General features: G+C 32.6%; 3 protein-coding genes across 6 annotated transcripts; 1 reads left to right on the plus strand and 2 right to left on the minus strand.

Annotated features, from left to right (window-relative positions):
* Window positions 1–221: 221 nt before the first annotated feature.
* On the minus strand, window positions 222–7,466 carry LOC128887963 (E3 ubiquitin-protein ligase UBR2). The gene is made up of 3 exons (XM_054144489.1): window positions 7,111–7,466; window positions 6,591–6,821; window positions 222–6,233 (listed from the first exon to the last, which is right to left on the minus strand). Exon 3 carries the CDS (start codon window positions 6,199–6,201, stop codon window positions 841–843), a length of 5,361 nt encoding a protein of 1,786 aa, XP_054000464.1. The 5' UTR covers window positions 6,202–6,233; window positions 6,591–6,821; window positions 7,111–7,466; the 3' UTR covers window positions 222–840.
* Window positions 7,467–7,606: 140 nt separating this feature from the next.
* Window positions 7,607–8,636, plus strand: LOC128887967 (40S ribosomal protein S27). Its single transcript, XM_054144496.1, has 2 exons — window positions 7,607–7,761; window positions 8,305–8,636. The coding sequence occupies exon 2, from the start codon at window positions 8,306–8,308 to the stop codon at window positions 8,561–8,563; it is 258 nt and encodes an 85-aa protein (XP_054000471.1). The 5' UTR covers window positions 7,607–7,761; window position 8,305; the 3' UTR covers window positions 8,564–8,636.
* A 234-nt stretch (window positions 8,637–8,870) lies between these two features.
* On the minus strand, window positions 8,871–15,096 carry LOC128887964 (AP-1 complex subunit beta-1). Of its 4 annotated transcripts, none has more exons than XM_054144491.1 (11): window positions 14,930–15,096; window positions 14,412–14,572; window positions 13,589–13,759; window positions 12,303–12,329; window positions 11,957–12,202; window positions 11,513–11,773; window positions 10,315–11,425; window positions 9,983–10,241; window positions 9,537–9,888; window positions 9,262–9,453; window positions 8,871–9,181 (listed from the first exon to the last, which is right to left on the minus strand). In XM_054144491.1, exons 2-11 carry the CDS (start codon window positions 14,517–14,519, stop codon window positions 9,107–9,109), a joined length of 2,802 nt encoding a protein of 933 aa, XP_054000466.1. In that variant the 5' UTR covers window positions 14,520–14,572; window positions 14,930–15,096; the 3' UTR covers window positions 8,871–9,106. The 4 variants fall into 4 exon arrangements, with proteins under 4 accessions (XP_054000466.1, XP_054000465.1, XP_054000467.1 ...); XM_054144490.1 differs by having other exon boundaries at window positions 9,531–9,888; XM_054144492.1 differs by lacking the exon at window positions 12,303–12,329 and having other exon boundaries at window positions 9,531–9,888.
* Between the last annotated feature and the right edge of the window lie 284 nt (window positions 15,097–15,380).

Below are 15,380 nucleotides of genomic sequence, written 5' to 3' on the forward strand. Positions count from 1 at the left end.
TTATTTACATATTATCTTTCTGTTACTGTAAATCTATACGTAAATAATCTTATGTTAAATAACTGTACAGCATAAAAGTTAATACAATGCTGTATTAGAAGCAGAAAACTAATCTAATTGATATAAAAGTGTTAATATTATAAAAAAAGAACATATCCCTCAATAGATCTATTTTGTATCGAGCATATTGAACTAAAAGACTAGCAATAAAAAAACAAACATTATGCCACGTTATTTATTTTAATTTTTAGAAGTTAACTATTTCAATATTTACGTTTATCATCCTTCGTTCATATTTTATAAGATGATATATTGTTTACAAAGTCTAGAACCAAAACAGATATTTAATTACTGTAAATGTATCTAAGTTTAAGCCTTACAGATTTAAATCTAAAATTGTAACACTTTAATACAGTCTATAATATTTCTGTAAAATGAAAAGAAAAGTTATATTCATATAATCCTAAAATTTCTTAAACAATGTGACAATCAGTTGAATGACGTTAAAAACTAATTTCTACAAGCAACAAAGTTCGTACAACATTTTGTTAATAATTATAAAGAAATGTATATTTAATTTACACAATAATAATAGAAAATTCCGTAAACTCTGAAATAATCTAAAACGACATCGCAACAGGAGTAACATCCAATCGTTTTAAATATACAAAGCCATCCGCACTGTATTCTCAAAATAAATAATTTTCATCAATTTCTTGCAATAATCAAACAATTAATTAACAGTCATAATATTAGCTGTTATGGTCGCTTACGCTAAGTATAAATTTAGTATTTTTAACTAAATATCGAGGCTAGATTGCATAAGAAACCCTAAAATAGTTATAGATGCTCCCATCGTATTGGAGTACTTGAAGATTCGAGAGCCCTTGATATGGATTCATGTAGTCCATGTCCCAGCCACAATTGATTCAATTGCCTGTATTTATCGTGACACAACCGAAGTGGATTTCCTCTACGTAGACCTTGATCCGTTTCGCCATATTCGTCAAGATAAGGTGGACAATCAAGCGAACCTCGATTTGGGCTCCTTAAGAAAAGGATTTCACATTCCCGTACTCGTAAAAATATTCCTATTCCGGTGCCACACTTACTCGCGTGATATGTACACGCACCAACCATCAGCTTATTTAGTTCAGTTTGGCAACAGTAACTTCGAGAACATAACATTTCTCCACAAATCAGACACATTGTCGGATTTTTAGAATCCTCTCGGTCGCTATTGGGACATATGAACGATGATGTCATATTTATCAATTCACTATAATCTTCTGGAACCTCTACCAATTTATTAACTTTCAAAGGTTCCCTTATTACCGTGACTGTACTAGCACCAGACAAATGCATTTGAACAGTGGGATGACTTTTCCAAATATTTATCAATTGCATAATTATATCTAAATTAGGCTTCACTAATTCATCACATGTTGTGGGTAGTCCTAAATATGCACAGATATTTTCATATGTAGCTCCATCTGTTTTAGTTAGTTCCTCTGGTGCAGGAACATCAGATACATAATGGAAATAGAGAGCACAACATCTAAGAAAAGGCAAGCAAGCTTCCTTGATTCGTCTCCATATTTCATCAACTGTTTGAGTACCAATATTAATGCCTAAAGCTTGAATCAGCGTTAGGATATATTCCGAGGATGTATTTTCAGTTGTTTCTTGACCTTCTATATCCATACCTTCATTGAAATCGGATGTTAATAATATTTTGACTATAAGCGACAAAAATACAAGTTGCAAAGCATAAAATTCAGATATTCCACACGTAATAATTGATGATATTCTATAAAATTTTGTGCTAAAGAAACATGGGAGTGAATTAATTAAAGGAACAAGTACTCCAAATGGATCCCAATCTAAGATACTTGCTCCATCATGTGGGTTCTTTAACAACATTGTTAGAAGGGAAAGTGCATGACTTGCAATAACATCTCTGTCAGCCCATGTTAAATCTGCACTAGCATCAGTCACACATGTGGCCTGCAAAATAGCTGAAATTCTAGCAAGACCTTCTAAGCTGTCTCTTTGTCTAGATGATAAAGCACCTAACAAAGGTTTATCCATATCGCGTAGAAGAAATTCTATTGCGTGAACAGTATAAGCTGTTGATTTCCATGTCAATAACGGTACCCTACAATCGCCATCATGAGGTTCTGTGCCGCATCCTTTCGTGTACGCCGCCTGTGCAAAGACATATATCATTGATATTAAATTTTCCGAAATATTTGGACCAGGTTCTTCATAAATTGCTTCAAAAAATTCTCCTGTCAGATCTCCAAATTCTTTACGAATCATTTTTATTGGGCCATGTGATCCATGGTCCATTGGATTCTCTTGTCCCATAGAATGAGGGTCTTGAGTCTCAGCATTTACGCAGTACCGACATTTGAGATCATTATTGTATAACCCTTCTAATCTAGATACTGTCATTCTTAGAGCTTTCAACCATGTATTAAAATCGAGTTTAGGTTGATTTTTAGGAGTTGGTTGCAATGTTCCTAATGCTGGTAAGAGAGGTAAGACAGTATTACTAAGACACTCGCAAAGTGGACAGAGATATTCATGTTTCTCCACGTCAAAACTTGACGGTTGTCGCAAACGAAATGGTCTTCTATTCTCTTTAGCAAGAACATTGTCGAAATATTCTTGCCAACATTGTACATGCATCACATGGCCACAAGTACTAGTATGTGGTGATGCACCCAGCTTTGCAGAAAGATATAATGGGTCAGGTTCATTAATGTCAGCTCTATTTTGACACAACACTGTGGATTGTTGAACAAATGCAGCTAATACCATTGCTGGACCAGCTGCTGTTACAGTTTGATTTTCCTGACATAGAATACAAGTGTAAGCTTTTTCCTCAGATATCTTCGTCGTTTGTCCAGCACCAACGGCAACGGGTGTTTTTTGAAAACATTCGCTCAAACCCATAGTAGAATCTCGATCACTGGATTTGTTCACATCTAAAGCAGCTTCTTCGAATAATTCGGCGTTCTTTTTTATAAAATGTCTCTGCATAGCAGCCATTTGTGCCATTATTTTAGCACGCTTTTGTTTTGCCATGTGTGTTCTCCATTCTTTATCACTCTTAGTATTTTCAGTATCATTTGTAGATTCCGTAAGGGGCGCAGCAGGTGATGTACTGACTTCCACTACACTATAACCAGCAACTTCTCTGTATTTTGTTAAAACCCAAGTTAATAAATCTTTATGAGCTTCTATGCGCGGGCTGCTAGATAAATCTTCTAACAATTTATAAATTTTCCATTTTGCGGCTCTTGCAGGAAACGCAAAGAAAGGATAATAACCAGATTCTTGTTCTTGAAGAGCATATCCTATTAAATGTAGAACCTTATGCACTTGTGGCTCTGAGAAACCAGGTGCTGTAGTACCAAGTGCTCTTTCTAATACAGTTTGCATAATATGTAACATGACATCGCACTGTAGTAAATTAGTTACCAAACTAAATACTTCTGTCAGTCTAGGAAGTTTAGGAGGTGGGCAACATTCTAATTCTCCTAAAGCTTTTCTTCGTTTTCGTTGTACCTCTTCAGATTTGCTTAATTCCTCTTTAGTGTAATGGTAAAAGAAGACATTATATTCTGAATATAAATGAGGTTTCAGTTGATACACTCCTTTTCCTCGTGATGCTTGCGAAGGTTTTTTGAAGTCTGCAACATCGTTAATTACCCTTTCCATTCCATTTCCAGAATTTCCATCATCTGGTAATGTTTTATTAAGCTCTGAATGAGAAAGCGGTTGAATGCATAATTGTTGGATTATTTCTTTTTTCAAACGATCATCAGCAGTAACCTGTCCAACACCAGGCACATATCTTTCCCCAATTATTGTTATCAATAATCCAAGAAATTCTTCAACCAAATTGATAGTTTGTCTGATATTATCTTCTTCAGGATTTTTCAAAGCATTAGTTTCAAAGTCTGGATTCGCCCAGTGCAGAAGATTGAACTTATTTAAAACGTGAATCAAAAATTCATTGCTTTCTATTAACGATGCTCCAGCTTGAAGTAAGATAATATCTCTGTCTAACATTTCTGAGCGGCATTTAACGTTATGGTAAAAGAACAATTGATTTAACAAAGAGTATCCATTTCTTCTCCACATACCAGCATGTACTTGTGAAATCATTACTTGAGCTACTAATACGGGTTCTATTATTTGTTCCGGTGTTGGCTTTGTTTGATTGATGAATTCTGCACTTTGAAAGTGTAGATTGTATTTTTCAAGATACAAAAAGAGACCAGCTAAAAATCTAGAGAGTGGAAGATGTATAGATACTGGTTCAAACGACACGTTATATTGAAGACATGTTGCACTGTGATCTGCTAATTCTCTCAGTTGAGTTCGGTTATTTTCATGCCCTGGCTGTTCATATAATCTTCTTAAGACCAATCTAAAAGCTTTAATCAACACAGTTCTATCTGAACCGCACCATTCTAGTGCAAGACTAATAACTGGCGACAGTTTAATTTGTAAATTAAACGCTGATTCCCATTCTGGTTCGTACTCCATATGTTGACCAACTTGCCTCAGCACAGCATCCATACATTGTATACTGCAGAATAATGTGAGTAACAGTGAAAGTCCCTGTAAGAATCCTTTTCTTAGATCGTCAGTCCAAACATCTGGTTTAGAGCTAAGCAAATATCGCAAGTCATAAAATATTTGGTGAGCTCTTTTGAAAGAAATATTAGGGGAATCTCTTTCAAATTCCAACTTTCCCGCCGCATTACATCTTCGTGAACTTTCAGATATAAATGTGTTTAACAAAATAAACAACACATCACGATGTGCAATAAGAAAATGTGCCAATGTTGGGACTGTAAATAATTGCACCGATAATGAAACAATAGAAAATATATGAGCATGATCATCTCTTATGTAATCTTTCATAATAGAACCATAATTATTTGTAAAAATAATTGCCAAAGCTTTTTTGCTTTCATATTCCATAAGCATTCCAGACATGAACAATTTGTGCCATGGCGTTCTAGCAGATTTCCACAACTGTGAATCTCTCATAAGAATACCTTCTACGATGGAAAAGTCAGTTAATTTTGTATTGAGTGCAATATTACTGAAGAGTACTCTGAAACCTTCGCAGTGATTTATAAATTGTTGTAACCAATTTAAAAGTTTCATAGCAAATGTTTGATGAGCAATTACATGAGCGTGAAGTACAAGGACTTTTAACGGTCGACTATTATTCCTCGAAGTATATTTTTCGATATCGTATTTCAAGTCTTTACAATGTTGGAACCCAGAACATTTCAAAACTGTTCTACCTTCTCTATCAACATTTGTTACAAATTCTACTGCATTTCTGTTCGTGCATTTCATAACACGCATGAGCGCCGTTATCACTTGATCAAATGTATGAATCTCATCGTTAAAAAGGACTGTACAATAGGTATCTGCAGTAGGTACTGACAAAGGGTCTTCATCGATTTCATTTATTCGTAAATCAGCAGGTAAGCCTGGCGAGTGTTCTAAAGATAACATCTCATAGCAATACCTTAGTATTGCCTCAAAAGTTACTACTGCTCTTTCTGCTATATCTCCAGGCAATTTATTTCCACGAGATTCTTTAGTTTGAGTTCCAGCTAAGTGTATGTTACAGAATGGTTCTCTTTTCCAAGCTTCTTTGTCTCCACAATCACAACATCCTCCACCATTAGAAGTGCCCATTTTATACTTATGATTACGATGAGCTGATTGTTTAAAACAATCCAGGCACAGAACACATGTTGAATCCATGCCACATTCTCTGCAGCTATATGTAGGTTCACCCATCTTGAATACTTTACCACATGTTACATTATCCATTTGACTTAGCTTTTTCAATACAACTTGTGGATCATCATTGCAGATGAACTGTTCTAATGTATCGTACAGTACTTTTTGTGCTTCTTCTTCATCAAAATTCCAATCTAAACAGTTACCATTTAATTCTGGGCTATATATTTTTGGTACCCATGTTCGCCAGTGTTCTTTAAAATGAGTACAGGATAGTACTCCTTTACTCATTTTATCTAGCCATGCATTCACACATGATTGACTAAAATTTGGGAATGTAGGCAAAGTTGATGGTGTCTCTGTATCTTCGATGCTTTGTTGTTCAGGTTGACTTTGTACATTCTCGTTACTCATTGTGATGAGATTTAATTACTAAAAAATGTGTACTGAAATAACAAATATTATAAAATTAAATACTGCCATTCATAAACTTTTCAACATTTAAAATTCAAATATTTTATCACTTTTCATCTTAAAAACATATAATAATTATTTTTACAAAGTTCAAACAATTCAGACAAATCACAAAGTATTTTTTGATTAAAAAATTGTTACAAAATCCATTATTTAATATACATCATCAGTCTTCATAGTATATTATAATAAAGTAAACAAATGTCTGTTATCCTTTTATGTTTGCTACATTTTCATGTTCAAATATAATAAATACTTTATCATTTATATACTATTATGTAAATTTTATTTGAAATTTGCAAATGTTTAATAAATATTGCCATACTAACCACGGTAATACACAGGATCAATACAGTTCTCAATATAATGTACCAATAAAAGGCAAATGCATCTCTCTATACGTTTTACATTGTTATTTAATTCAATATATTAACGTAAGGTATGCCAAAACTGTGGGAAAAATTCTATTATGTAAAATACTTTAATTCATGTAAAGTATTTGGTTTTATGCAATGGCTCCTATTTCAAACTCAATGTTTTCATTTCTCCTCAGTCATAATCTGAAAATGATAGATCACCAGGGATTGATAATGAAATATGTTTGCACACAACATTCTTGTGTCTTATTTTCACTAGAAAATGTCAATCAGAATAAAATTTAAAGTGACGTTTTATGAACAGGAACCGCGTTTAAAAGTTTCGTAGGAGGTAGAAACTAAACGCTACATTACGAAACTTTATATGTTATATAGAGCGAACAACATCTCGATTTGAAAAACTATTTTATACGTGTGACAGACTTTTCACTAAACCAAACTATTTTTAACTTCCTCGGAAGGCGATACTTACTGTTATGACGACCAGCCCAAGGTTAATAAAAGATATTGAAAAGTTCTTTGTTTCACAAAATCTGTAGGTGACTTTCACGATTCGTGTATGATAATAATTCAAAATTGCATCGCCGTATGATAACCACGCATTCGCATCAAAGACGCATATACTTGACAACGGCAATCAACCGAGCTTTGACATCTCGAAACGAAATGATAAGTAATATTTTTGCACAGCTGCTTGAACAATGCACAAAATGGCTTATAAAGTTTAGAGACCGAAACTATACATATATTAGATGCGTTTTCGTTTTGTTTGCTGGTTTCGATTGCAGCGCCCGGTTGGCAGAGAATTACAGTAAATATTTCTAAAAGTTACAAAACTTGAAACATGAACTGTATTTTAATTAAATAATTAATATATTTGACAATATTTAGATAGTTATTCTTAGTGCAATGAGAATTGAGTAATTGTATTTTGGTAATATTCTCATTCTTGTATAAATGCGAGTAATATACATTTAATTAGTTGGCGACAATGAATTACAAGTAGGGACTTTGTTGTTACAAAATCCATCGAAATCTGTCCTTTCAGTTCTTAACGTTGTTACACGAGCACGTGGTTATAAGTGTGATTATTAAATTCAAGGAAAAATACAAGCGTAATCACGTAAGTACACATATAATATTAATCATTAAAGTGCAAACTTTATCTATACGATGGGAAAAATTACTTACTTGTATTAATGTTCGATATATTTGTAGATATTCATACGGCTCCAAGCCATGCATTAGTGTTATGCGTTAGACCATTTTCACTTTATTTATTAATTATTTCAATTTTTGTTTGCTTTATGTACATATACTATAAATATTACAGATTATACAGTCAATTTAACTTGCATATTTTGTGTAGTATGATGCAGAATTGTCTAGAACACTATACAGTATTGTATTTCCAGTGTCATTTGTCATCTGTTAATTGCATGAAACTCTCTCTGATTAGTTTTGCATAATACATTATCTACTATATTGACTATTATATCTTCTTTTATTAAAGTTAATATAGTAAGAGTGAGTTTTACATACAACTGTGCCAGTCTTGAATTAATTGAAAAGTGTTTGTAATTTCACCATGTTGTACAATCTTTAAGTCTGAACATGACTGAATGTATTGTATATGTATGTATATATATAAAGTTTTTCTTTACAGAATGCCTCTTGCTAAAGATTTTCTGCATCCAAGTCCAGCTGAAGAAAAAAGGAAACACAAGTTGAAGAGACTTGTACAGAAACCAAACAGTTATTTCATGGATGTCAAGTGCCCTGGATGTTATGCCATCAAAACAATCTTTTCACACGCACAAAGATCTGTTGAATGCGATGGTTGCCGTACGATACTTTGTACATCCACAGGTGGTAAAGCACGATTGACAGAAGGTTGCTCTTTTAGGAGGAAGGTCCAATGCTAATGCAACAATTGTTAACACAACATAATGTACACATTTCTCTTTATATGCAAGAAATAAACATAATTACTATATATTTAACTTTTCTGTTTATTATATCCTGATTTTACTTGTATTGCACAATATATTGTAATATGTATAAATTTATTGTAGCTCTTCAAAACTTACATAAATTGAAACTAAATTAAATTAAAAAACTAAAAAAATTATTGCAACTAATTATAGGTAAATTATGGATAAAAAAAAAAGTAATGCTTAATAGTTAGGGTGGACAATTGTCCATTGTATAAGCATGTAATGTGCAAACAGATCATTAACATACTTTGTCTTTATTTTGAATTACATTCAGTTACTTTATGATAAATTTAACAGTGTATTAAATCTGTTTAAATTTACAATAGGATATAAACAAACGTTTTCAATCAATTTCAATTGGATAAATTATACGCATAATATATAAGTGATCCGCATTAAACAAATAGTTCGATTATGGTCGTGAAATATAGTATTTGCATAAATTCAATGTTAAATGACTTGATACACTATTTAAGAATGCAGAATTGCATTGTACGCTTGAAATATGCCTGCAGCAACTTCCACAGAACGAGACTTTAGAGATAGCTGTAATTAAAATGTATTGGTAATTAAATATATTAGATACTTTATTATTTATAATCAAATTCATCTAAATTTGAACTTACAGTGACATCTGGATTTCCTGGCTGAAATTTCAATTCATTTAACACCCAAACATGATTTGTTAATTTAAGAGATTGATATAACATATCTTGTCCTTCCACATTTCTTTTGGCAATTGTAAATACATTATTTTGTTGCATTTTCTGAACAACTTGGTCTGCAGTTAACATTACTCCTTTTAATGTGTATTGTACCTACGGCATTAACATGAATTTATCGACACCATCTGTTGGTTGATATTGAACATAATGGTATAAAAAGGAGAACTAACAAATACCTCGTTTTGGGCAGGTATGTCTTTCCACGTACTAAGAAATACTCTTTTTTCTAATTGTCCATCCTCTAGAAAATACGTATTCATGGGAACAATACAAGCAAAATAAAATACATCGATATTATTTTTTATTGCAACTTGAAGATTATTCAAGGGTTCCATGCGCTGTACTGCGCCAGTGGTAGATAAGATTACACTGGTATCTACGCTAGCACCAGGATTCAAAGGACTTGGTACTTGTAATGGTGCCGCTGGTGTTAAGCCAAAACTATTTTTATTTAATTGTATTGCAAAACCTCCCATAGGTTGCATTGCTTTATTTGTAAATGTCATATCCATACTAATCTGTCCATTCCTATTAGAAAATTACATTAAACAGTTAATTTTAATTATATTCAAATTTACATTTCTTCAACATATATGCGAGGCATTTAGGTTATACCACTTACTTTCGCGAGAAAGTTCCCCATATGTCAATTCCTTTACCCTTTTCGGCAGGTAGCCAATTAACTTTAGGTGGTATATAAGAAGAAGGTCCTTGATTAAAACCAAATATGTCACCAAGAAGCCCTGTAGTACTTTGAGACACCACAGGCGCAGCAGTTCCTGTATCAGTACCACCCAAAATTCCATCCAAACCACCACCTAACAAATCTAAACCAAGTCCTGCTTGAGGAGCTGGAGTTGGAGCAACCATACTCGGACCACCTATAAAAGTTAATTCAACATATAATTTACAAAATTACCAAGACCATTCAAATAACAATAAAAAAATACCGACCAATATCCATACTAAGAAGATCCCCTATTAAAGAATCTTGAGCAGGAATGACTTGAGCATGGAGTTGTGTCGTTGCGTGTTGTGCTGAATCTTCGTTTGAATTACTTCTAGCAGGCAACGATTTTCTAGCACCTGCTGATCTACCTTCAACGAAGGCAGTGGGTGGTTTATGATAAACAGATGCCAAACTGGAAATGTGACATATTAATTCATCCAATAACGTTGGCTCTAACAAATCAGTCTCTTCCGAAATAAGAGGTTTCTCCGCAAGTACAACTTCTTTGGCAGCTGCTGGGTCGGTGCTAAGTAACCGCCAGTAAATGAATCCTCGATCTCGTAGATCAGGATTATCAGAATCTTGTGTTGCTAAACTAAGAACTTGCTGAACCAATTCTTGAGTATCCGTAGGTCTTTTAAGAAATAGTTTAACAATCGCTGTAAGTAATTGCAATTGTACTTGTGTATTTTCATCGTGGAATCCCTCTAAGAAACTTTCAAGGAGTTCGTCTGCATTATCAATACGTTCCGCATATTCTCCAATGATCCATATCATAGAAGCACGTGCTTCAGGCTCATCAAGCGTATCCAAATTTTCGCAAAGGGTCGAAATAATACTTTCATACTTGTTTGGATACTTTCGGAAAATGTCTTTTATAACTACAATTGCCTCTTGAACAACATAATTGACCTTCGTTTGTATTAGATCTAAAAGCGTCGAAACACACCGTTCAGCGGAAGGTTCAACTTTAATGGCACAACGACCAATAGCTCTGACAGCTTTTCGTACAAAGTCTACATCAACTTCTGTAGCATATTCTTTCAATTCAGATAAAACCTGAGCTATATTAGCTTGAGATGCTAGACGAATCATAATGTCTAACTTTTCAAGTTTAACATAAATCGGATCGTTATATTTGACAAAGAAAACTTTCATTTCATGCTTTAAAATATCTGGGCGTTTCTGTACAATGAGATTTATATTTCTTAATGCTACATATTGAACTTCAGGTTCGGAACTAAGAAGAGTTACAAGAGGCGGAGCTAATTTTTTTGTTAAAGTTCCGACAAAGTCAGATTCGGATTGTAACATTTCCATTAATTTCATTAATACCTACAAATTAAAGAAGCAAATTTAACAAATAAAAATATGTACTTAAACTTTCCAATTACAAACATTGACTTTTATTTAATGTACTACCTTAACAGCAGACAAAACAACTGCAGCATTGGCATGAGCTAAACGTGGAGTAATTCGTTCGCATATGCTTTGTGCTTCGCGATCGTCTTTAGGAGAATAATTTGCAAGTGAATCCAAAATGAAAACTTGACCCCACTCTGTACATTCATTAAGGGCTGTTAATAATTTGTTAATGGTCTGTGCATTCATTTCAACTAATGGCTGCCCACTTGGACTTGCTTCATTGATTTCTGATAAGGCAGCTACTGCATTTGCAACAACCTAAATAAGAAAATTTATTGAAAATATAAGTTGGTATTTTATGGCTAAAAAAACCTTTAAATGGCTTTGTCAGAAAATTCTGTATAAACCAATGCATTTTGTTTACTATTGAAAAAGTAAGAATGTATTATCTACAATTTTTTAAAAACATTTTCACACAACAAGTAAATCTGTAACATTTACCATGGGATTACTGTCTGACAAAAGGTCTTTCAATTGATCCAAAAATCCTTGATCCTCGACTAAAGCTGCATTTATATCATAAAGCTTGGCCACGCATACGGCTGCAGTTTTACGAACATATGGATCCTCATCCTTCAGGCATTTCCGCAATGGCTCGCAGAGGTATTCAGTAATCTTGTCCACGCGTATACAACCCATTGTACGAACTGCTAATGCTCGAATCAGCGGATTTGGGTCCTCGCAATCCTGCGCAAAAATCGGGCAAGCCAGGGATTCAAGTCTAGTCACAGCAGTGGCTATCTATCTCAACCCATGAATTTTAACGAAGTAGAAAATGGTATGGTACCTTTGTCATCGGAGATGTCGCTAGCTCCTTTTGCGTGTCAGAACGAAAAAGGTCAAATTGGTCACCGTCACCATTTTGATTAATTATTAAATATTATACTTATCAACCATTTAATGTTATGTGATGCAGAACTGATCATTTTTTAAAGAGCACGAGATATCTTTCTTAATATCTTCATTCATAATTCTTTGGTTTTATTAATAATTTACAAATTAAAATTAAATTATAAGTTCCACATTAAATTTGGTATCATGCACATTGGAATATGTTACATGATATCTCTTCAAACATTAACAAAATATACATCTACGTGTTTATAATAATTGCATTATGAAATATTAGTCTGAACACTGATTACACTTATTAATTAACACTAAAGTTTTGAAAAGAATAAAACACTTTGCGTGCAGATAGTGTAAATATGCACTGCATACAAGCAGCATTATAATGCAGTCATACATATAAAATGAACATTTAAGGAACTGTTTTATTCATGCTGTTTACACATTAGACATTGTGGCTAAGGAACAAATTTTGTTTCTACCACAGAGGGTGTTTTAATACAATTTCTTAATGACCAATTACATCTTTATTACAAGTATAGCTGTGTTATTATTGTACAAGTTTCTACAAGCTGTTTAATTGTACATAATATTGCTGTGACTTGAAAAAGTTCCATGCTCCATTTTGAGAAATGGCACAAATTATATTAGTGCATTAATATAAAGAACTAACACATATTTTTTTGGTTTTTCCGACGACTTATTTAATTATTTCACTAAATGTTACAATTGTCATAATTCCATTCCTGTTTTTGATGCTAAACTGAATTGAAAAGAGATACTGGAATTTGGTGGTAACAAACCAGTATAATCATGACAGATCAATGGAAATTATTAATGTAATTGTAGAATTGAAAATTTAAGATAATATAAGTTGTATCTTATTTAGCCAAATTCCAGTCTCGTGCCCTTTGAAAAATAAGCAATTCATTAAGAGAGAACAAAAGGTACATTCCGTCCCATAACGCAGACAGCTCTGTGCAAACTGATGTAATTTGCAAAGCACAGTCTGTACATGATGCGAGGCAGGCTGTAAAATTAATATTAAATTTATTTGAAAAAAATACATATAACTTAAGGAAACTTTCACATAAAACTTTTTCCAGCTTGCCTCTTTGCAGACAGAGACTCTTAACATCATCCAAGTGTCATTAAAATATATAAAGGGTAAAAGTGCATTAATAAAACATGATAAATATTTGTTGAATTTCTAAGCTACATTACCTTGACAAATGTGTTGACAGCCATGATAGCCATGTCTGGTTGACTTTTGGCATAATTCATCAGGTACAAATACACCAGCTTTTTCAGCTCCAAATTGTCTGTTTGCATACAGTTCACCACATCTGGGAATAGTGCTGATACATCTTTACCCACAGTCATGGAAGCAATCACCTAAACATAGTAGATTACATTTAAGTAACTAATAATTAATAGGATATCATTGCAAAGTGAAAATAACAACTATATAAAAAAGCAACTATGAAAAATCACATAGATAATAATGTTGTTATTACATTAAATCTGAAATATAAACACATGATTTATGCTGATTTTAATTCAATGTTTATAACACTAAATTAAAAATGAAATCAAATTTTTGAAAAACAATTGAAAAATATATAATAAATAAACAGTAATATCATTAAGATCTCTCAATTTGAAGAAAATTTATTGTATGTCTCCAGCCATCCTTTTTTTAGTGCAGCATGTAACAAATTTGTTGATTTCATGTTTATAAAAGTAAAAATTCTTACATTTAGAAATGATGTTGCAAATTAAAATACAAATTTCACGAAGCAAATAAAATACAACACACAATGTGAAAGAAGAATTTATACCATTATTTTAATAAACTTATCTTACAAAAAAAAACACATTACCTTTCAAAATCACATTTTAGCTGCATGAAATTACTTATTTACTATTCATGAAATGTAAGTACATTGGTGAAATGAATGAAATCAATATTAAATTATTACATGATTAATATTTAAATTTATATTCTATAAAAATAAAAAATTATTTCTTTAATAAATCAACTCACCTTCTTCACAGCTTCTTTCTTTTTCTCCTTCTTGTCATTATTCAACTCTGATTTAAGTTCAAATATTTCTCCTTTCTTGGTAGTAGTAAAATACTTTGAGTCTGTCATCTTAAATTTTGGAAATTCTTCGAAAAATTATATGCACGTATCAGGTGTATACTCTGAAAAAGAAACAACTATACATCATTGTAGGTGCAGTAGTGTGGCAAAATTAAATAAGGTTTCAATATAGCAAACCACGATTGGATCAATGTTCAGTGTATATAGCGCCGTTCTACTAACTTGAACCGAAATGCGAAATGTTAAGAAATTTTATTCATTTGAATAGCAAATAAAAGTACTTTTTATGATTGTACAAATCAGAAAACATTAAGGATCCTTGAAATTCGATATAATAACGATATATAGTAAATAATGTAACTCTACGAAAATTCATTACAGATTCCTCTCACGACATTGCGAAACAATTCGAATGATCTTTAAAATTTGTTATTTAGAAATACTTAATTCCGAAGTACCTCAACTGTTTTAAACAGTCAACAAATGTAAAAAGATCGTTGGTTGACAGTACATTGACAGCTCCTTATGCAAAACGCCCTTCCAACCATGAACTAAATACTCGCAATGGATCCATAAGATAAGTCTCACTTCGGATGACTTCTGCTAACGCGTTATGTTTTCTGCATAGACTGGCATAGACCTAGGAATGTAGGAACGATGGGAAAGCTCAGGTTATCGATGAGGAGAGTGAAGTTTGAGAGGGGCCAACAATTATGCCTAGATATGATTGGTTGCCTTCTACGAAAATTATTAACCGTAGATTAATATAGATGTTCAAGGATGTTATCGTACTATTGATAATTAATAAACTAATTGAATAAACGTATACGTATACGATACAATCAAATAAAATACTTCGTTCCTATATGTTTAGGGTAAAATTTATATCTAGAACCTAAATAATAAATT

Source organism: Hylaeus anthracinus, unplaced genomic scaffold, assembly GCF_026225885.1.
Source record: "Hylaeus anthracinus isolate JK02 unplaced genomic scaffold, UHH_iyHylAnth1.0_haploid 11989, whole genome shotgun sequence".
Lineage (NCBI taxonomy): Eukaryota > Metazoa > Arthropoda > Insecta > Hymenoptera > Colletidae > Hylaeus > Hylaeus anthracinus.